Source organism: Anoplophora glabripennis, unplaced genomic scaffold (genome assembly GCF_000390285.2).
Source record: "Anoplophora glabripennis isolate ALB-LARVAE unplaced genomic scaffold, Agla_2.0 scaffold11, whole genome shotgun sequence".
Taxonomy (NCBI): Eukaryota; Metazoa; Arthropoda; class Insecta; order Coleoptera; family Cerambycidae; genus Anoplophora; species Anoplophora glabripennis.
This window is the reverse complement of record NW_019416496.1, coordinates 160027-183014: the sequence shown is the minus strand read 5'-3', so window position 1 is coordinate 183014 and position 22988 is coordinate 160027. Positions and strand designations below refer to the sequence as shown.

The following is a 22988-nucleotide window of genomic DNA, read 5'->3' as shown; positions in this document are numbered from 1 at the left end:
CATCCATGTTTGAAGTGATTTATCCAACAATATCATTGTAGTAACCTAAGGAAAATTCTTCATCGTTAGAAAAATATTCCTTATTTCTATATTGATAGTAAAAAGCTTCCACTTTTCCGGCTTGCTCTGACAGGCCCAAATCTCGAACATGATTTTTTTTGTGATATTGTTCCTGTCTTTTTCACAACGTGATATGGAATATATTCGTCATCACTAGTATCACTAGCAATATCAGTGATAGTTTCATTGCCACCCAAATTTCTCCCTTCTTTAATATCTTGGTTAAACCTTTCTCTCTGCTGAAACTCAATCAAATTTTTCACTTAGGTTTAAAACCAAAATATTTGTATAAGTATCTTTCGTATGTCGATTGATATTTTTCTATTAGAAAGTATTTAATAGACCTGACATCAGATTCGGATTCGGCGATTCCAAAAACGTATAGATACGTAGGTTTAGTTTGTTGACAATTGATTTTCTACATTTGACCTTGAACTGACCTTAAAACAGATCTGATCGAGTCAAATGAACACCGGATTCGGATTTGGCGACTCCAAAAACGTATAGATACGTAGGTTTAGTTTGTTGACAATTGATTTTCTACATTTGACATTGAACTGACCTTAAACCAGACCTACTCGCGTCAAATGGATACCGGATTCGGATTCAGCGACCCCAAAAACGTATAGATACATGGGTTTAGTTTGTTGACAATTGTTTTTCTATATTTGACCTTGAACTGACCTTAAACCAGAGCTAATAGTGTCAAACGGACACCGGATTCGGATTCAGCGACCCCAAAACCATGGTCTTGTCTTTCGGACCTGCCACTTTTTTTTGTGGGGCTGTGTAATTAAGTACACCCCTGAGCTCCATTAGTCTTTTATGGGGCTATTCAATTTTCTAAGAGCCCCATTAAATGCTTTTATTAGCTGACTAAATCCCCATTACCTCCTAACTAGTTCATTTTCTAAAATGAATTTCGTTTTGGTGTGTCTCCATATCTTCGCAATATTAGTGGTAGCCTCAGCGGGTAAGAACAGCCCATATTAGAAGAGGATTAACGACTGCTTTTGTTTGTTTATAATCATCTTCCTCAGGTACCACTGGCCACGAGACGCGATCGTTGAATTCCAAATGGCAAGAGGTGAACTCAGAAGAATGCGGTCCCATAAAATTCGGACATAGAATAACGGGAGGGAAAGCAGCACATCTGGGTCGATATCCTTGGATGGCCAGGCTGGGTTACGAGAGGGAAGATAAGACGATCAAGTTCAAATGCGGAGGGTCTTTGATCAACCAGAAATACGTCCTCACTGCTGGCCATTGCGTTCACGGTTGGGAAAAGCAATTGTGAGTGCAAGGAAGAGAATGTATCTAAATGATCAGTGCTTTGGTATGATTTCAGGCAAGTCATCCGGCTCGGGGAACATTTTACGAACACCACCGAGGATTGCGAAGATGACATATGCGCTCCTCCCGTACAGGATATAGGCGTAGACAAGTTACTGGTTCATCCGGATTATGACCGCAGCACGATAAAAAACGACATATGTCTCATTCGGCTCGCAGAGGAGGCGGAGTATAACGGTAAGCCGAAAACTCAGAAATTTCCAGAGATCCTCCAAAGTACCAATGATATAAATTAATTTGTTTTTAGAACTATAACAAAAATGTGAAGATATTGACAAATATTATCACAAGGGACACTATAATCTCGACGCCACTGAGTATTTTGAAAATACAATTGAGTGTATTTAATTTCGATTGGTATTTCTAAAAAAAATCTTTCATTCTATCACAAAAACGAGTCATTTTTCAATTGCACAAAAAAATATACATTTTTTTGTTAGAAATACAGTGTTCGACTAAGGTCGTCGAGATACGATATTAGAGAAAGTATAGGCCCCAGAGTTTCGGGAAAAGAATTTTGATTAATAAATCGACCAAGAGAAATCGCTGGAAATAGTTTTCAAGTTCGTAGCTCGGCCGCTAGAGGGCGCAATCTACATACCAACACATAGAGTTGAACTTTTCTCAGGAATGTTTCCTATTCAGGTATATCAAATAGTACAAATATGGATAGCCGCATTCATTGCGCATAACTTTTGTCTTTGACATTTTGTTCTATCTCTCGACAGAAAGGGTGGGGGAAGCTTCCAATGTCTGATCAGAAAAATGCATTTCCTTAAAGATTGGCTTAAAGTAGTTTGAGAAGCTGTGTGAAGTTTGAACTCGAGTAGCTTATTTATAGAAATTTTATGCTTTTTTTGTTGACATTTGACGATGGTTTACGATAGATGTTTAACAATAAATATTTTTTATAGATATTTGCAATGAAAAATGTTTATAAAGGACAATGTTAAAAGTCGGTCCATTCTGAAACTTTCTGTAGCTTATCTTAAATGATTCCAATAGGCTTCGCTACAAAAAGTTCCGGAGTTGGTTGAACAAGGATCGATTTCAAAGAATGTACGTAGAGGCTGAACAAGTTTTACCCGATCTTATGCTGATATTGCCATCTGGACTATTTTCCCCGCAGAATAACAGCCATAGAAGTGTATTTCTATCAAATACAAGCCTATTAGAACCATTTAAGATGGCTACAGAAAGTTCTAGAGTGGGGAGAAATTGACCCATTTTTAACATTGTCCTTTTGTTCCTGCGGCAGACACTGGCTAGGTCTCGGACACTGGTTACTGTACTGGCGATAGATCAGGTGGACGTTCGTTCACAGGCAGGGGCATCTCCGCTGGTGGCTCTGCTACGTGGTCCGGTTTGGTGCGGCACCATTGCCACTTCTCGGTTTTGAATCTCTGGAACTAGGCATCTTCCTATTCTGGCTTTTAAGTATTATAAGTCGTTAGATTTCGTCGAATTCGGAGAACCTGGAACGGCTCGTTCTCCTTTACATCGCGTCGTTGGTAATGTCGACTTCTGCGGCAGAGTGAAACTTTGCAATTCCTGTGACACGTCGTCTTGGGTCTTTTTGTCGACAGCATCGTCTTCTATCGGTGTTGGCTGCTGTGTATGAAGTGGTTTGGGGCTGCTCGGAGCGGTTTCGGGAGCAACGCGACGCCGGGAAATTTTGGAAAGTGATGTGAAATTTTTAGTTTCTACGCCAGGCTCTCTGTATCACCACACTGAGGCTCTGGGTCTTTCGGGACATCGCTAGCTGCAATCGGCTCTGCATGGAATGGAACGGTTTTTGATTGACGTAATATATTGGTTTAGTTTGAAAGATATAAACAAAAAACAGATTTCTTTACTAAAACTAAAACAACGATATGTTCGTATGAACTTTTTTCTTAGTTTTGGAATATACTTTGCCTTAAAACTTTTTTTATGTATACATTTCTAATACCCTGAATTTACCTTCTAGCTTTCGTCAAACCAATTTGCCTCCCGCGTGACGAGATGCTAACCAAGAACTACATTACCAAACCCGTCGAAATTGCGGGATGGGGGGTCGTAAATTCCGACACTCACGAGGAATCCAACACGCTGTTGTGCGTCACCCTTCCAATAAGGGATCTGTGCGCCTGCAGCGATGCCATGCCTGGTCTCCAAATTGACAACAAACAGTTCTGCGTAGGCCTTGAAACCGGTGAAGATTCCTGCACTGGAGACTCCGGTGGACCCATGATGATGATGGAGCGCATAAAGGAAACTAGGAAATATTACGTGCTGGGTAAGTCACTTCTAAACAAGAAAAAAAATTGGATTAAAATTTTAAAATACTAATGTAATGTGGCTAATAACTAACTGTTTTATTTTTAGGTATAGTTTCAGTCGGTAAGAGCTATTGTGGGGAGTCGCCTGCTGTGTACACAAACGTCGTTAAGTACAATGAATGGATTTTGGAAACAATTGCTTCAACTGAACAGCAATACGACGCAGTCACGGAAGTACCCGAGGAAAAAGATAATTAGCCCTTGCACAAATAGGTTATCTCATGAAGAATAGTTCGTAATCACGTATTATCAACACAATGTTAACAGTTTATGAATATAGTCTTGGCTTCTATCTGTGTCTCTATTGAAATATTAAAGCAGTGGTGGCTCGTCGTATGAAGCAACTGAGGCCGGGCCTGACTGTAAAATTTGGCTCTCACACAGTATATTTTAATATCTATTATTCTACTATTAACCCTTATTCCCTGCTAGTCCCCACCCCAGTGAGGCCAGAAATTCTTTGCTTGTAGGGGCGTCAAACTTGCCTACAATATGCTACAGTTCCCCTTCCACACGAGGCGGTTAAATTAACGTGATTTGGGGGGATTTATAGTTTCAGTTCGCGGTTAATGTACGTGTCGCATAGTACGCGGGTAGTGTCTGTCTGATGTCAGCGTGAGGAATAGTACAAAGGCTTTAAGGATAAGGACAAGGCAAGTATTAATTTAAAGTAAATAAAAACAACTTCCTTACAACAAAACAAAGTAAGACTAAATTTAACATAATTTAATAGATATTTATTATATCACGAAATACCTACATCGGTAGCTATTAATGAAACTATCTCACAATATTGTTTTATCTCCTGAAACACCCTTTTCAAGACGTAATGACATAAACTACTGATCTAAACAAATTAAAATCGCTAGCCAAAGAATTTCTGAATTAAGAAATGAAGAAAAATTTAAAAACATTTTTAATTATGCGAAAAATATTACTGGACTACTAAGTAAACGGGGCAAAAGTTGCGACGAATTAGAAATATTTTCGAAAATATGTTTCCCCTTAATTAAGTGGGAATTTACATGATTTAATTTTTTTGCTTTAATAGATTACTGGAAATTTTCCGAATATGCAAACAAATTTCCCGAAAAATCGTTTGAATGCTTATTACAAATGTATCCAAACGTTTTTGAAATAGATAGGTCGAAAAACGAACTTATCATTTTGTACAGAGACGAAAAATTTCGTAATTTAGAAGTTCTAAAACCGATAGAAATATTATACAAGGAATTTAAAACTGTATTTTCGGAAACATACAAATCGTTTTGTCCAGTTTTAACAATTCCTGCAACAAGTGTCTCGGCAGAAAGAAACTTTTTGTGTCTTAAGCGTATTGAGACTTAGAAATACGATGACACAAGACCGCTTAAGCAACTTATCAATGATGACGATAGAAAGGAGGAGGGCCCCTAAGGCCGGTTTTTTGCCTAATTTACTTTTGGCTGAAAAAAATCTGAAAAAAATTTTTTTTAGTACCTACTAGCAATACTGAATCGTTTCCACCCTAAACGGACCAACCCCCTCACCCTCCTTTCCCCCTCCATCCCCTTAAATGAGATGACACACATTTACATTGAATAAAACGAAAAAGAAAATATCAATAATTCTACATACATGTTTGTGCATAGTTGATTAGCCACTTTGAATTTCGTGATTATTAATTCATAATTGTAATCGGTGATCTAAGAAAGTTTCTATAAACAAATATTTGAGGATTATGAAGTTCTTTTTAATTTTTTTGTCTGCCGCGCCATATGGAATACGTCATTTTGAATTTCGTAATTCTGCCTTTAGATTCGTAATCGGAGATCCAAAACACCCCACTACACAAAAATTCATTCATTTTAAAGACATTTTAATTTTTTTTGTCAGCCATATTGAATCCGCCATTTTGAATTTCGTGATTTAGAGTCCAGATTCGTAATCATAGACCCAAAAACCCCATTACAAAAAAATTCATGCATTTTGAAGACATTTCAATTTTCTTGTCCGCCATATTGGATCCGCCATTTTGAATTTAGTGATTCTGAGACCAGATTCGTGATCAGCGACCCAAAAAATTCTTCATATGTAAGATTCATAGGAATTGAATGTCTTTCACATCTCTAAGTTCTTTAAAAATTCCTCTAATAAGCGATGGTTTCCCCGTCATTTATGGGAGTGGAGGGGGGAAGGAGGGTGAGAGGGTTGTTCCGTTGGTACGATTCAGTATTGCTAGTAGGTACTAAAAAAATTTTTTTCAGATTTTTTTCAGCCAAAAATAAGTTAGGCCAAAAATCGACCTTAGGGACCCTCCTCTTTATTCCTATTTATTATTTGAGAACGGATTAATAAAATATCCAAATAGTTGCAGTTTTTCTATAACATTGTAAATGCAACTAAAAATTTCCAGACACATTTAGTCATTTGACCTTGAAAATTGAAAATTTTTTGCCTGCGGCACTTATTTTTCTTTCTTGCCCACCTAGTAAAAAAGCTAAGGGCCTCAGCCTCACCTCTTCACAATATCACGAGCCGCCACTGTATTAAAGAGATTTCCTTCAATATTTTATGCCTCATTTACTCAGTGACGGAACAGTAATGAAGTGACGCGTTTGTTTTGTTAAACTCAAGTTCCTTTCAGTGTAAATACATAAAAAAGTCAACTCTTATAGCTGCCGTACTGGGTATTTTTATTATATGACCTAAATTTTACCATCTGTATGTTAATGTTTCGGTTTATGTGGTCGATTAAAGAAGAAATTAAGAGAAATCGGACTATAAACGAAGCGAGAGCCAAGAAAAATAATAAAATAGGTAAGTTGTTTCCTAAGTTCGTGTTTAAAATCCAGGTTTGTATTCCAAGTCTAATTTTTATGTTTATTTAATTACTTTAATTTTAAACGGTAAACACCCTGTAGGTACTATATGTAATTACATACTTACATTTTGTTCAGAGTTTTAAATATCCTCTTGAACGTAGTATTTTGTTTGTTTTTGCACAATTAAATTTAATACTTATAACTGTAGTATCAAATTGCGGTGTTTCTCTGTTTCCTTGGCAATCGGGAAAATAAAACCAAAATCTTGTAGGCGAGAAGATAATTTCACTTGATTTACGAGCCTTTGTTATGATTTTATTCAATTTTTAATAACGATGCAACTACAATCAAGTACTAGTTCACCAGATCCTGAACAATATGATATATTTTAGAGTATATATTATTTCGCAATTACTACTTCTCCAAGCATCTGGTAAGGTCAATCCAAATTTTCTTCTTTCTCTGCAATCGTTAACAAAATGCTTCGTTTTTTCCGTATTCAGTGTTTTTATTCTTTGATAAATCAGAATATTGTCGCTATATTTTGAAGGTGAACAGAACAACAGCAGTTCCCTCTGGGAAAAACTACCAAAGGAATGTGGAAGAACGAAGTACGATAAACAAAAAGTAAGGATCATCGATGGCGATGTGGCAGACATTGGACAGTTTCCATGGCTAGTTAGGATAGGACAAACCGAGAACGATACTATAAATTTCTACTGTGGAGGGTCCCTTATTAACAAGTATTACGTTGTCACAGCAGCACACTGTGAAGACGACGGGGACATGTGAGAGAGAACATATGAGTTTGGTCTACATCAGTACCTATTTAAATATTTCCTTTTAGAGTGAGACTGGGCGAGAACTACCTAAAAACCGACATAGATTGTGATCGACACGGTGATTGCGCTCCGCCTCATCAAGACATCAAAGTAAAACAGTATAGGTTTTTGGAATTTCAACATGATACGCACCTTAACGATCTCGGATTGATTGAACTGGAGCAACCTGCTACCTTTAATGGTAATTTTTATTTTATTTTATTTTATTTAATACATTGTTCAACAGGTACTACCCAATTATAGAACTAGGATTTTAGAGACAATAATAAAAGAAGTACAACCAAAATTAAAAGTAACAAAAAAAGATACAAACCATCATAAAAAAAGAAGGAAATAAATAAAATCTATGCACTAAATAATACACATAAATGAAGATTAAAATTACATATTTGAAACTACCAGACATTAAAAATAAAGTATTTTTAAGTCATTAAGGCTGCAGTTAAAAAAATCTACAGAATTTTTATTACAGTTGTTGCAGATTTCATAAAGTGATGAATGTTTGAGTACATTAGTGCGAGGAGTTAGTAAAGAAAATGTTCCGTTTTCTCTAGAGCTAAGTCTAGGTATAGAGAATGATAATTTGGTTATAAATTCCTGGCAGTCAGCCAAATTACGTAAAATTACAAAAAGAAAGACCTGCGAAAAATATTTCCGTCTAGTTTCAAGGCTAATAAAGGAATGTCTACTTAAAAGTTCCTCATGCGGATATCCGATTTTAAAAATCCACGCTGAATCGATTCCAGTTTATTAATGTGGACAAAACTGTGCGGAGACCACACGGGAAAGGCATATTTAAGTTTCGACCTAACGTAACTAAAGTAAAAAAGCTTTATGACATTTAAGCGTGAAAAATCACGACAGTTGCGAATTGTAAATCCATATGCTCTCGGAGACAACAGTATTAATATGATTATTAAATGGTAGTTTTTCATTAAATACAACGCCCAGGTCTCGAAATGTTTTCGGTCTTGACAAAACGTCATTATCAATGCTGTAATTAAACATAATGCGATTGAACTTGTTGGAGAAAGACATGACGTTACAATTTTCCGTATTTAACATTAACATGTTATTATTACACCAAGGAAGGTTTCGTTGGAGATGAATACAGTCATTAATGTTGCGAACTGAGCTGTATATTTTCACATCATCGGCATAAAGAAGCAAATTTACATCTAAGTTGTTAACTAAATCGTTAATGAATACATTGAATAGTAAAGGTCCAAGAATGGAACCTTGACGAACTCCTGATGTAACGACATACTCAATCGATTTGTACCTATTATAAACTATAATATACTGTTTTCTGTTGTCTAAATAAGATTTGAAGACATTCATTAAGGCCTCTGATACGCCAAACCTATCAAGCTTCTGGAGTAAAATTGAGTGACCAAGCCTATCAATCGCCTTGCTGAAGTCCGTATATATGACATCAGTTTGTAAATTGTTGTCTATAGGATTGGCTATAAATTTCGTAACACTGATCAAGTTAGTGACAGTAGGACGTCTTTTAATAAAACCATGCTGACAGGGTGTTATTAAAGATGTTATAATAAATATAGTCATGAAGTAATATTTCAAAAACTTTGCAAAAATTACATATAATGGATATAAGACGAAAATTAGTAATGTTTGATTAGATCAAAAGTTATAAACAGAAGAAGTTTATTTATCACTTTTTGAATTAAACATTTATAAACTGTGTTATTATTACCAGAACGTTTTGGCATCGCATCCTCTCATTCCTTATCACTGTCTAATAATAATTCATGGCCTTATAAACAAATTAACTAATTATTAGTCTGGACGATCCCGAGGATCTTCCAGAATCGGACTGATGTTTTTCATGGTAGATTCATAATAATACATTGAAATCTATCATTTTTTGTTTAAATTTCAAAGGACCCCGCACTAAACTTATGGGAATTGGTTCCCGGTCAAATTGGCTTAAATTTCAGTATGTTCTACTTCAGGCCATTCTGAACAAATGTCTCCATGGGCATACAGTCTGGAAATGCTCATATTCAGAGATACAGGGTCCCGAATGATTTTAAAACCCATGGACGCGCACGGGGACACTCAAAAAAAGAAAGTATATATTCATACCAAAAAAGGCTGAAAACGCTATAATCGGGGTAAAATTGTCCGCTCTTTCCGAATTTGATACTAGTTTTGAGCTACCACCCTTCTATGGGGTGGAAATGGGGGTTGAGGGGGAGGAAATCGCAAAAATAAAAAGTCAGTGAACAGTAGCATTTATAAGGGCCAGAATTGGTCAAACGGGGGACTTTTACATTCTCGGGCCTCACCCCCCGCATTCCTCTGGGGTTAAGAGGGGGTGGAATTGAGAAATTACATGGGACCTTGTTTGAACGGAGGGAAATAGTACTGGGGGGTTTTCCGGGTCTCTGATTCCATTTCTGAGGTCGGTTTTCACTTAAGGCCTGAGCAGAACCCGATTCGTGGCCACGTTTTTCTCCTCTTTTGCTTTTGCCAATGAGTGTTTGGTGTGGATGATGGTGCACAGAGTCTGGCTGTTGAAATGGACTGTTAAGTGGTCAGGGAACTGATCATGTTCCCGAAAACTCTAGGGTCTCGGAAAATCAGGGCACGGAAAATTCCAGGGTCCTGGAAAATTAGGGCCGGGAAAACTGAAATTCGGGAAACAAAAGTTCTCGGGGTTTTGAAAACTCGTTTTCGGGAAACAAGCTTTTGGGGCAGCAAGAAATTGCTCGTGGCCCGGAAAACTCTTCGGTCCTGGAAATTTAGGGACCGGAAAACTGAAATTCGGGAAAAAAACTACTCGGTCCGGTTCTTAATTTTCCAGGACCGAGCAGTCTTCCGGGCCACAAGCAGTTTCTTTTTGCCCCAAACACTTGCTTTCCGAAAACGAGTTTTCAAAACCCCGAGTAGTTCTTTCCCCAATTTCAGTTTTCCGGTCCCTAATTTTCCAGGACCGAAGAGTTTTCCGGGCCACGAACAGTTGTGCGATTCTGGAAGATGCTCGGGATCGTCCAGACTAACAGTTAGTTAATTTGTTTATAAGGCAATAACTTGTAAACTATTGAACTTACCCATTCCAGATTTTGTGTGAGTTATTAGACAGTGATAAGGAATGAGAGGATGCGACGCCGAAACGTTCTGGTAATAATAACGCAGTTTATAAATGTTTAATTCAAAAGTCATAAATAAACTTCTTCTGTTTATAACTTTTGATCTAAATAATATTTTTTGACGCTCGAGGCTAGTTTTGTAGGTCTTTTGAAGACAAAAAAAAACTTACAACTTTACTGTTTTCTCGTGGAAATGAACGGAAAAAAGTTATAAGCGAAAAACCTGAATGTACGTAAAAATTATACAATTAACCACCCTGTAAACAATCTTCCCCCCATTTTTATGACTGTGGAAAGTAATATGTCATTGTACCTAATATTTAGCATCCATAGTGATAAATTCAGCTTGCCGAAACAAAAAATCGCGTCCAACACTATATTCTGCTTCCTGGCCTAATAACACAAGACGACTTTCCTGATATACATTTGCTCCAACGTACACTATATCGAGACAACCTTTTAAGTCGGAAACTTTTTATTTTTCAGAGTATGTGCAACCCATATGTCTTCCACGTGATCCGCTCCCTCATAAAGATCTTGTATCGAAGATGGTAAACATAGCAGGATGGGGAGTGATCAATATTAAAACTTACTCAAGTGCCACTAAACTGATGTATGTAGTTATCCCTATAGCGGACGAAAAGGAATGTAATGCAATGTATCCGCATCGTCTGGCGGACAGCCAGCTTTGTATTGGATTTACAGAAGGAGGTAGGTGAATTCCTGAGATATACAGGGTGTCTCAACTTTAAATTACACAGAGAAACCACCAATTCGAAAATTGTTGGGTTCGAAGGGAGATATCGAATGGTAACCTTCAATTTGACCTTGACATTGACCTTCAAAGCCATTTGAAGATCAAATCTAATTTTTTTAATAGGAATCTCTAATTTTTACTCCGGATTCAGAGAAAGCGTAAAATTTTACGTTTAGATAGGTACTTAAGGCTCTTCTTCGTCAAGGTCAAATTGGAAGGACGCCATCCGATAACCCCAACAACTTTTGTAAGGGTTGTTTTCGGATTGGTGGCTCCCCCGAATACTCAGGTGCGTAATTTAAAATATTTTGTCCTTGAAATAACATTTGAAGGTTACTCCAAATAAGGGTCTTAATTACCTGTCTAAACGTACAATTTTGCGCTTTTTCCGAATTCGGGTTCAAAATTAGAGGTTCATTTTTAAAAAATTAGATTTAACCTTCAACTGACCTTAAACGGCATTGCCAAGGTCAAATTGAAGATCCCAACAACTGTCGTAAGGGTTGTTTTCGGATTGGTGGCTCCAGTGACGAAATATCCAGGTGCGTAATTTAAAATATTTTGTCCTTGTCAGTGTAAAATTTTGATAATTAGAATAATATTTTCAGGGAAGGACTCGTGCGGGGGAGATTCTGGTGGGCCAGCGTCCATGTCCATGAAGGTGGATGGAGAAAGAAGGCATTACTTAGTAGCACTTGTCTCGTACGGACTGACAATGTGTGGAAAGGGTGTAGCTGTTTATACGGACGTCTCATACTTTGTCACATGGATCCTAGAGAACATAGATAAAAGTTAATGTCAATAATTTTAAGGAGTATATTTTCTTCATGTTTCTAAAATCAATTAAAACAATACGGTGTTTCGTCCTTGTTCTTTCTATACCTATTTTTATGTCTATGTACATACCAATGACACTATGAATGTGGTGGTGAATTTAATAGAGTTCTCTATGTGTGAGATCAAAAAGAACTCGATCAAGACAGCTGAGGAAGAAGAAGGAACTACACAGTGATCTCATTTTGAGTACCTAACTCAAAAACACATCAATTTTATAGCCTTCTAAATATGCATAAACCATACGTACCACTTTGACCAACACTGATTGTGATTGAATCAACCACTCACCTACTTGCTTGGTAAACGCCTCATCATAATGGTTGTTCATTTATTTGCACTTTAATAATGCCGATCTCGTTTCTCCTGTTTCTAAATTCTATCATCTGTCAGAATAACTTGATCTATAAAATCATCTGCTCTGATCAGAGTAATACAAAGAACAGACCTAATTGTTCTGGGACTGTTTAGGTTGTTCACAGTATTAATGAAGAAAAAACTATTTTAAAACTTTCAATTTCATTACGATGAGTTTTCAACAAAGTTTTTTTACACAAAATGTGAATACTGGTTTAATCGTTTATTTTTTCAATAACCTTGCAATATTCGTAGTGTTATGTAATGCTTGTCGAAGGGCAAAGCTGATGGCACTGTTTTTTTAAGAAAAAAACCTCTAGAATATTAAAATCCTACACTCCATTAAAATTAAAAATCGATCGCTTATTAATAGAATTATTTTACTACTACCCACGATTTTCATGTTCAATTTATCTCTAAAAGTGTACCCAATCAACGATGATTTTCCTAGTTCAAAACATCTTAAAATCATATAATGTCGCATTAATGAGCATGATTTACATCGGAATATACATTTTGTCATGGTTCCTTCTAATAATTGGTAAAAAAGAAAGATGGAATTAATTTTTGTTGCTTACTGTTTCAACTTTCTTAATTGCTTTAAGGTGATGACAGTAGTTCTGTAGACTGGCTTCTGCCAAGACCATGCGGTAAAACTAGATTGAATACCCACAGTACATCCAGAAGTATTAAAGGCCAAAAACCTCTTCTTGGATAGTGTCCATGGATGGCCAGAATAGACTACAGCTTATATGACCAATCAGTCTTTTCGGATCATTAATCAGCAGATGTTACGGCAGCACATTGTAAATTTATACAAGCCAACTCGTGAGTGTAACCACAGACAATATAGCTTTAAATGCTTGAAATTGGCAATCTAAAATGGATGCAGGGTCTTGTGAGCCGGTTTTTCGAATTACAATTTCGATGTATTGATGTCACACACCATTGGTCCTGATTTTTTTTCGACATGCGGATTTCGGACGTTTTTCACTCGATCACCAATCAGAACCATGGGAGATTTTTAGATATTTCGAGTCATTTCCGAGGTACAAGCTGTTTCTTTTTTTCTTTCATATATTGTGACACCCCGTTCTGCCTCACCCACCGAGTGCCCTACTCAGAACCAAGGGGAGATTTATTTATATTTCCAGCCATTTCCGAGTTATGAGCAAAGACCGTTTTTTTTTCATACTTTGTGACGCCATAGCTCGATGACGAAGGCTAAAAATGCCAGAAACTCTACCCCACACTCCCTCCCTAGGTGTACTGAAGATGCTGGGGAAGCCCCAGAAACTCCTGAAGACAGCAGAGAGAGAGAGACAGAGAGAGAAAAGCCCTCTGTAAGGATAAAGTCACTTTATCTCTATCGCACACTATAACTCAATCTCTCTCGCACACAATCAGACAAAAAATGACAGAAACGAACCTACCTTTAGAAATAATAGGGATTTATCATTATCAGAATAACCCATTTTAATTTAAAAAAAAATCGGCAAATTTGTTTTGGAGGAAGAATCCCATCAACGAACACTGTAAAAAATATTATTAGAAATCTTAGGTGGCCAGAAAACAGCGCCGATCTCAGTCCTTTGGACATATTTTTGTGGGGACACTTCTACAAAATATATTATTAAAGACCTCAAATTTTCAAGTATTGAAAAAAAAATACAGGACGAAATGTTTGATAATTCTGAATTTGTTTTTATAGCAATAAATAGTAAATTAAAGCATATTTTCAACTGTATCATCACAATTACTGAAAATTTGTATAAATTGTAGGTTAATGTTATTTCGTTTTTAGGTATTCTCCTTATGTTGTTGTAAAGGTTAGTTATAAAAATCGTTGTTTGTTATTTCAATAAGGATGAATTTTGATTTTTTTAATGATTTTTTTAATTTAAACATATATTTTATGTTTATGACAGCAAATTTTGATGTCAAAAGAAATAAAGGAAAAGTCGTACTAATTACCCACCTTGTATATTAAATAAATTTATCATCATCAAATATTAAAAAAATAATATTACAACATTACGAGTTTTGTTTATTTGAAAATAACTACATAGATATTTGTTGATTCTTTAAAACATTTTCATCAATACCTACAATTAAGAAAATACATTAACGGAAAAAACAGATATTGATAAAAAAAAAGTGTAAAACAAAAATCTGTAAGTACGCCTGGCAACATTGCCAAAGTGTTGTATATATGTTGCTAGGATACGCGTAGGAATGCGGGCCGCTGCATTTGCTTCGCCTAAAATTCTGCTGGTGGTGGTGCACTCTATCGGCAATTCGGAAATTTAAAACTGCTGTCCTGTTCCAGTAGCGGTTTGGAGCGAAGCTATATTGTCTGTGCTAGGTGTTTCACAATGCAGAATTAATGTTTTAATTTAGGGTGCAGCAAGACAAAATGCGTTAGCAGCTTCCCACTTGTACTCGAAATTGGATTTTGTGAGTGGTCGTTACACAAAATGCTTGTGTAGGTATTATTCTTATAGCTTTATTTTAATTTTCAAAATATATGACCGTAAGTAATAAAGATAATAAATCTGTTTATATTGCATTTATTAATCTTATAAGTATTTGAAAAACAATTCCAATGTCAATAATCCTACAAACAATATGATTCTTGTTCAAATATACGCTTTATCAACGTTCTTTCTTGTCGCGAATGGTAAGGCTTCTTTTGATATTCTTAAAACCATTGTTATAACTAAACAATACTTACTTTAAGGTGAAAGTTCCGACACGTGGCCATTGCCAAAGGACTGTGGTAGAACTAGATTCCTTGCCAAAAAATCTAGAATCATTGATGGTGATAAAGCTGAACTTGGACAGTTTCCATGGATGGCTAGGATAGGTTCCATTATATCCAAAAAAAAATTTTTTTACTGCGGTGGATCACTGATCAGCAAGTATTACGTGATTAGTGCTGCGCACTGCGAACCACTGGTAAACGATATGTGAGTATAACTTGATTACATTTAATACACAGTTATACTAAATACACTGCTACTAAAACAAGAATATGCAGGAAACAAATAAAGAATTAAATCGATAGTTTTACTGATCGGTTTACTGATATATTACCCAGAGTTCTACGAGTTCAGTTCAAATGAAACGCAAAGCTACTAACTGCACAATTATTTTATTAAGATCATTAATACCATCATAAGGGTCGATCCAAACTTTTTAAATTTAATATACATCATTTACAAAATTAATAGTCCGGGTGAATTAGGTTTTTTGTCCGGCCTAACTCAAATTTTATAAATTTTATGGGCTTAAAATTAAGTAAGCGGACCCTCCACAAATTTAGGCTTTGATTCTGTGTATTTTTTAGTTAATTTTAAGCCCATAAAATTTGAGTTAGGTCCGATTTTTGAAACAGGCATGTGTTTGGTTTAAACTTCATGATTAACTATTGTAAAATCTCACAAGCCTTATGACTCAGTAAAAGATCAGGATTTTAATGAACTTGAGAGAAAATCTTCAGCCCCAAGCCACTAATACAAATGCCCATTTTAATAACCACAAATTTATCTCTCTATTAGGAACTTGTGTTAGTACAAACTATCTATTCGCCATACCGTAGGCTTTACCAATGAGATGACTTCACTTGTGTTAAATTATTTCAGTGTGAGGCTCGGAGAAAACTACTTGGAAACGGACATCGATTGTAGCAAGAGAGTGTGCGCTCCCCCACACCAAGACATACGAATAAAAAAATTCTTGTACCACAAGGATTACTGTTTAAAGAGTTTTGCGAATGACTTTGGTCTAATAGAATTGAGAGAGGCTGTCAAATTCAATGGTTGGTATGACTGAGCTAACACAAATACCGATGCTGTTATATTGCCAAAAGATTTTTAAATGTACATATTACCGCTCAGAAATCAGTTACTTTGTTTTTAACATGTAAAGGATGACTGTTTCAGACTTTGTCCAACCTATCTGCTTTCCATCTGGTTTACTGCCACGTGAAGGCCTTAAGAAAGAAAATGTATTGATAGCAGGGTGGGGTTTAATAAAAACAAAACCTCCTAAGGAACCAAAATTTTTGATGTACATCTCTGCCCCGGTATTAGATAATCAACCTTGCAATTCATTATTTAGAGAGAAATTGTTGAACAGTCAGCTATGTATTGGATATGACAAAGGTATGACGACTTTCGAGTCAACTACAAATACTCGCGATTTTTTCGGTACATATCCCTCATTATATCTCTTGAGAGAAAAGCACGTAACTTTGAATATTGCGACCAAGGCATTGACGGCTACATTTATTTGCTAAGTTTGAAAAATACACCAACGATACATCTTCTGAACACAACTACATATAATGTTTTTTCTTTGCACCAATCCATAAAACTTTGGTACACACATTCATAAATTTTTCGAGATTTCTTTGGGAGATGATTCAAAGGAACCTCTTTCGCACACTCCAGTATCTCCTCAGGTACACCTAAATATTCATTAGATTCCATTTTTACTCCATTGCTCGCAACAAAAGTAACACTTTTAATCTTAATATAACAATATACTTATTAAATAATTCATATTTTGAAAATATCCACTTTTCGTAGGTAAAGACTCTTGTGTTGGGGATTCAGGTGGTCCAGTGTTTAAGACCATAATGGAAGATGGGAAACCGAAGGTATATTTGATTGGGGTCGTTTCATATGGATTAGTGAATTGTGGAGCAGGTCCTGCCGTCTATACCGATGTTTCTTCTTATGTAAACTGGACACTTGACAGAATTGAAAACGTTTAAAGATTATTGTTCTTGTAAATCATAATGGAATTAGGCATATTAAAGTTTATTTTAACCGAATTACTTATTTAGAAACCACTTATTTGTTTTATAATACAGGTTGATCTTGTAACAAGTGTAAACAAAAGAGCCACTCTCTTTCAACGAGTTCAACAGGATCTTCTAAAAATAAGCACAACAAGAAGTTTTTTTGGCAAAGCCGATTTAATTTGTTCAGAATAGTTTCCTTCCGACTCAATGTAGCGATTTGCACGACCTAAGAGCATGTTGAATCGGTGTTTTGGATCGCATGCCGTGATGTCCTTCAGGGTGTCGCATGACGGAACAAGCTTTTTGGATGGCTTCTACATCCACAAAACTCTTTCCTTTCATCGGCAAATGCAATTTTCCGAAACAGTAAAAGTCACACGGTGCTAAATCAGGCGAATACGGGAAAAGGTTGACAGTTAAAATGCTATTTTAGTCAAAAAATCGGTCACAAGTGGCGATCGATGAGGCGGCTATATTCTGTTCGAATAAAACGAATACGATGCACCAAACGCGTCAAACTGCCAACATAGAATTGTGAATTAACAGTTTGACCCGGTGGAACAAACTCTTTGTGGACAATGCCCTTGAAATCGTAAAAGCAACTCAACATTGTCTTCACTTTTTACTCGCCCAAACAAGATTTTTTTGGTTTTGGTTCGTCTGGCGCCTTCCGCTCGTCACTTTGGTGTTTGGTTTCTGGATCATACTGAAAACACCACGATTCTATTACCAGTCACGATGTTGTAAAGGTAGTTTAGTTTCCCCTGGAAGCCTAACCCACTATCTTTACAAATAAGAACTTAAATCAAAATCATAATAAATGTACATTTACCAAACACGAGGGGTAGTGAATTTTCACAATCTGCATATTTGGTCACAAGAAAATCCTCATGAAATTCGGATAAGATCTTTTCAACACGAATTTTCTGTATACTTGTGGCTCGGAATAATTCGCAATAAAGTTTGTGGACCTTTCTTCTTACCACCCCGTCTAAATTCCCAGTTATTTCTATACTTTCTATAAAACCATATATTTGAATTAATAGAGGGTGTTCCATTAAATCTACGACAAAATAGGTGGATACAACGGATGGTGCTCCTGCGCATTCTGGGAGAATAATATAAGAATGGCTTAATGAAAATTATATGGGGCGATGGATAGGTAGAAGACCAAATGCCAATGTCAACCATAATGATGCAGAGGGTCCAGTGTCTTGGCCAGCCAGATTGCCATATCTAAACCCCCTGGACTTCTATGTTTGGAGTTATCTGAAAAGTAAAGTTTATTCTACTCCAACAAATACAAGACCACAACTACAGTAACGAATAGAAGACGGGTGTAATGAATTAAAATAAAACCACCACATGATATTAGCTTCAATTAATTCCATTAATAGATGTCAGAAATATATCGATGTGGGTGGTTCGCATTTTGAATAATTGTTGTAAATACGTAATGTTAATTTTGTTTCTTATTTAGTTGCTGTTACTTGGTAAATATATTTTTAATATTATTTTGATTTAAATTGTTCTTATTTGTAAAGAGTATTATGCCTCCAGGGAAAACTAAAACACGCCAGGAACACTACCTCACAGGTGGTGTAGAAAGGAGTGTAAATAATTTTGTTGATGTGCTTACAAAGCTTAAACATAAATATTCTTGTAATATTATGGTTAGAAGTGTCTGCCACAAGGGGATTGTATTGGTATGATTAACTTGAGAATGGCGAATCTTAGAGAAAAAAATTAAAGTCACCTTTTTACGTATTTTGTGCATTCGAATATAAATCAGTTACAATGACTTATAAAAAATGCAGTGGCGTAGGTTTTTTTGTAAAAAAAGTGTGACCCCTGTCCATCAGTTGTACACCACTGGTTGAACCTTTAAATCTCATATTGTAGAGAATGTAAGGCCTACTATCATACATTATCTGTACCAAATTTTATTGAGATTGGTTGATATATTCCAGAGATATAAGCAAAAAAATCAATTTTTTTAACAACTTCAACACCCTGTGTCTCTAAAACGAGGCTGTTTCAGACCAATGTTTATAAGGCAAACACATATTATTTAAAAAAAATCTATCTGCCCTCGAAGTTTCCTGCATAAAATTCTGACCACCCTGTATATGATAATTAAGCTAAAGAAATCTAAGAAAATTTGGTACACATTTCTATACTTTCTATATCACTTTTTGGCATTCAACGAAAATCTAACTTTTAATGAAGCTGATTACGATTTGGTATTTCTACTCAATAATTTGTATTTCATATTTCGATTTCTACTTTTTTATATCTTCTCACGCTACATTTGTTTTTCAATAATTGTTGGTGGGTGAAAAGCAATTATACCAAACATGCAACTATATTTATTTCTCACAATTCTGAAAAATTCATTTCAGCATTAATATTAAAAAATATGACTGGCATTAAAACATATATTTTATCAGTGTTATATATTTTCGTGTGTGGTAAGGCCTTAGTTTATATTTATAGAATTACCCTCGAGAAATTTATGAAAATTACTCGGTTATTAAGACATTTTAAATCAATTTAGCAGTCAGCTTGAGATTTGCTAGCAAAAAAATGTAAAATTTATTATTTTATTTAAGCAAAAGTTTCTACGGACAAGCAAAAAGTGAAAAAATATATACCTGATATAATAAAATCGTTCTATTGTAACGAGCGTTCAAATAAAAACGTAGTCAAGTTAGTTCTGAAAATTTAGACGTAGGGCGTAGCGTATAGCAAATGAACTTAAACGTCATCTGTCAAAGCGCCATATCGCCGCTATCAATTTGAATATTTTCGTTTTAAAAAGCGTTTAAAATGGTGTTTTCTCAAGAACAAAAAGTGTTTATCATAGAGTCCTACTTTAGAAATGGACGCAAGATTGATGGAATATGGAAGTATTCTATTGAGGAATGTTTCATAGAATTTCAAAATCAATTTCCCGGCGTTGTTGAGTACAAAATTTTTCAAAGTGCAGTTCAGCGTTGTGTTAATGTTTTTCGTGAAACGGGCAGTGTAACAAGAAAAGAAGGAAGCGGCCGACCTAAAAAGCGGACTGAAGAATTAAAAGAAAATGTCCAACAAATAATGGAAAATGCGCCAAGAACTTCTGTACGTGTTTTATCACAAATGGTGGGAGTATCAGTCGGTACCTGCCACACAGTGTTAAAAAAAGATTTGCGTTTGTTCTCCTATCGTTTAACTTGTCAGCAAGAACTTCATGAAGTTGATTTTCCGCGACGGGCTGTATTTTGTGAATGGTTTTTAAACAACTACGGTGAACTTCATAATATCACCTTTTTTTCTGATGAAGCCTGGTTTCATTTAAGTGGTTACGTAAACTCACAGAATATGAGAATGTGGTCTTCTGAAAAACCAGATAACTTTTTTGTCGAGGGCCCTCTACACGCTCAAAAAATTGGAGTTTGGTGTGCTCTCAATCGAAGGAGGATTTATGGACCTATTTTTTTTAATGGTACTCTTACTGCGCAAAGGTATAGAGAAGAAATTATCGCTCCTTTTGTTAACCAGCTGGAAGAAAACGAAATTACAAACTTTTACTTTCAACAAGATGGCGCAAGGGCACATACGGCAGGCGAGACGATGAATATGTTGAGGGAAGTTTTCCAAAATCGACTAATAAGTCTCAATGCTGAACATGAATTTCCACCGAGGTCATGTGATATTACGCCGTGTGATTTCTTTTTGTGGCCTTACCTTAAAAACACTATTTTTGAACTGCCTATTCCTGATTTAAACCATCTGCAGGCTCGACTTATAGACAAGATTCGTGAAATTAACAATACCCCGAGCATCTTAGAAAATGTCTTTAATTCTTTGAGGAACAGGTGTGAAAAGTGCTTGGAACAAGGAGGGGGACACTTTCAGCAGCTGCTTTAATTTATTGTTATAACAAGGAGGGGGACACTTTCCGCAGCTCCTTTAATTGTTTGTTATTGTTATCACGATTATTCTTTAAAATAAAGTTATATAGTCATTAACGTTATTGAAACTGACAGCTGCTATACAGCTCGTTGAGAAATGAGGTTAAGTTGGTCGCTATAAGCTACTCCCTACGTCCAATGTGTCAGAGCCAACTTCGACCACGTTTTTATTTGAACGCTCGTTATATTCAAATTCGGAAACACATATATTTTTTAAATATTTATTTATTAAAGTAAGTTCCATTTCTTTCAGGTAATCGCTCATTACAGTGGCCTCTACCGGAACAGTGCGGTAAAACTAGATTTGACCTAAGAAATGAGTTCAGAATCATTGAAGGCGAAGAAGCTTGCCTTGGAGAGTTTCCGTGGGCGGCAAGGTTAGGTGTTTTTATGGGAAAAGACAGAATAAGTTTTGTCTGCGCAGGATCGCTCATCAGTAAATACTACGTTATTTCAGCAGCACACTGTATGCGATCTAACATGTAAGTGTAATTAATACACTAGAAAAACTCCCTTGAACAATAGAGGCAGAGAAAACCACTACAAAAAGGTTCAGTTAAAAAGGTTTTGGGTTATTAAGTTCAGAGTTTTCTAGTAAAAAAAATTAGATGCGTCATCGTTCAATAAACTATTATTTATCATATTAATAAATTGGCACTTTCTGTCAAGCAATAATTAGTACCAATTGATTAATTTATTATCGGAATAATTATGGCAAATAATATTTATTCCAATGACGAATATATGTCGACATGCTCCAAGTGTTTTTCGAATCCAGAAAAAATAGTAAGGCAGCAGTAAGATTATACCACCAAAGATATCCAAACCGACCGATTCCTCTTAGACAAACATTGGCCTCGGTGGAAAGAAGGCTTCGCGGAACTGGTAAAATTCAGCCCAATCGTGAGGGTGCCGGAAGAAGGCGTAATGTCCGAACTGTTGAAACTGAGGAAGCTATACTGGAACATCTAGGACAAGACTGTGGTACAAGTACAAGACAGGTGTCCAGGCAACTGCAAGTTTCTCAAAGTCTTATGTGGAATGTAGCTCAGGAAAATCTTTTATACCCTTTTCACCATCACCCCATGTAAGAATTGAATAACCCCGATTTACCTAACCGCGTGGATTTTTGTCAATGATACACTAATATTCCAAGCATGACTTAAATTTCCTAATGAATATACTTTTCACCGATGAAGCAAATTTTCCTAGAGTAGGTGCAGTAAACCTTCATAATGTTCATTCATGGTCGGAAGAAAATACTCATGAACTATTTTTTGTTTCAAGATGTTAACATCATTTCAGTTTAAACGTTTGAATGGGAATTGTAGGAAATACTCTAGTAGGTCATTTTATTCTTCCACTCAGACTTGGACCGGCCCAGTATCTTAGATTTTTGAACGAACATCTTCCAACATTACTTGAGGATGTACCCCTCGCTACACGTCAGGTGATGTGGTATATGCACGATGGGGCGTTTGCACATAGTACACTTGCCGTTAGAGAATGGTTAAATTTAAATTACCCGAATTGCTGGATTGGTTGTGGTCGTGATGCCCCTGTTTGTTGGCCTGCACGTTCACCTGACCTAACGCCTATGGATTTCTTTTTGTGGGGACACATAAAAAGTATTGTTTATGCCACTCCAGTTACCTCCTTAGAAGAACTACGCTTAAGAATATTTCAGGCAGCAGATGACCTTCGCAATAACCAAGAACTGTTTGTGCGAGTGCGTTATAACTTCAACAGACGTATTAGGTTATGCTTGCAGCAAAATG

General features: G+C 36.1%; 3 protein-coding genes across 3 annotated transcripts in view; all 3 read left to right on the top strand.

Annotated features, from left to right (window-relative positions):
* Positions 1-941: 941 nt before the first annotated feature.
* On the top strand, positions 942-17253 carry LOC108907664 (transmembrane protease serine 9-like). Its single transcript, XM_023454744.1, has 15 exons — positions 942-1033; positions 1101-1353; positions 1409-1590; positions 3383-3691; positions 3781-3931; positions 4167-4177; positions 7089-7326; positions 7386-7561; positions 10983-11207; positions 11862-11914; positions 15031-15124; positions 15185-15413; positions 16089-16264; positions 16389-16610; positions 17037-17253. The coding sequence occupies exons 1-15, from the start codon at positions 976-978 to the stop codon at positions 17222-17224; spliced, it is 2565 nt and encodes an 854-aa protein (XP_023310512.1). The 5' UTR covers positions 942-975; the 3' UTR covers positions 17225-17253.
* On the top strand, positions 6887-12101 carry LOC111691626 (trypsin-2-like). Its single transcript, XM_023454740.1, has 5 exons — positions 6887-6971; positions 7089-7326; positions 7386-7561; positions 10983-11207; positions 11862-12101. The coding sequence occupies exons 1-5, from the start codon at positions 6917-6919 to the stop codon at positions 12047-12049; spliced, it is 882 nt and encodes a 293-aa protein (XP_023310508.1). The 5' UTR covers positions 6887-6916; the 3' UTR covers positions 12050-12101.
* Positions 17254-19664: 2411 nt separating the features above from the next.
* The window catches only part of LOC108907656 (serine protease easter-like), a 7057-nt gene continuing 3733 nt past the window's right edge, over positions 19665-22988 (top strand). Inside the window, exons 1-2 of the mRNA XM_018711426.1 lie at positions 19665-19725; positions 21464-21692. Of these exons, the coding sequence (XP_018566942.1) occupies positions 19674-19725; positions 21464-21692 (281 nt within the window). The 5' untranslated portion in view covers positions 19665-19673. The remainder of the gene's footprint in view (positions 19726-21463; positions 21693-22988) is intronic.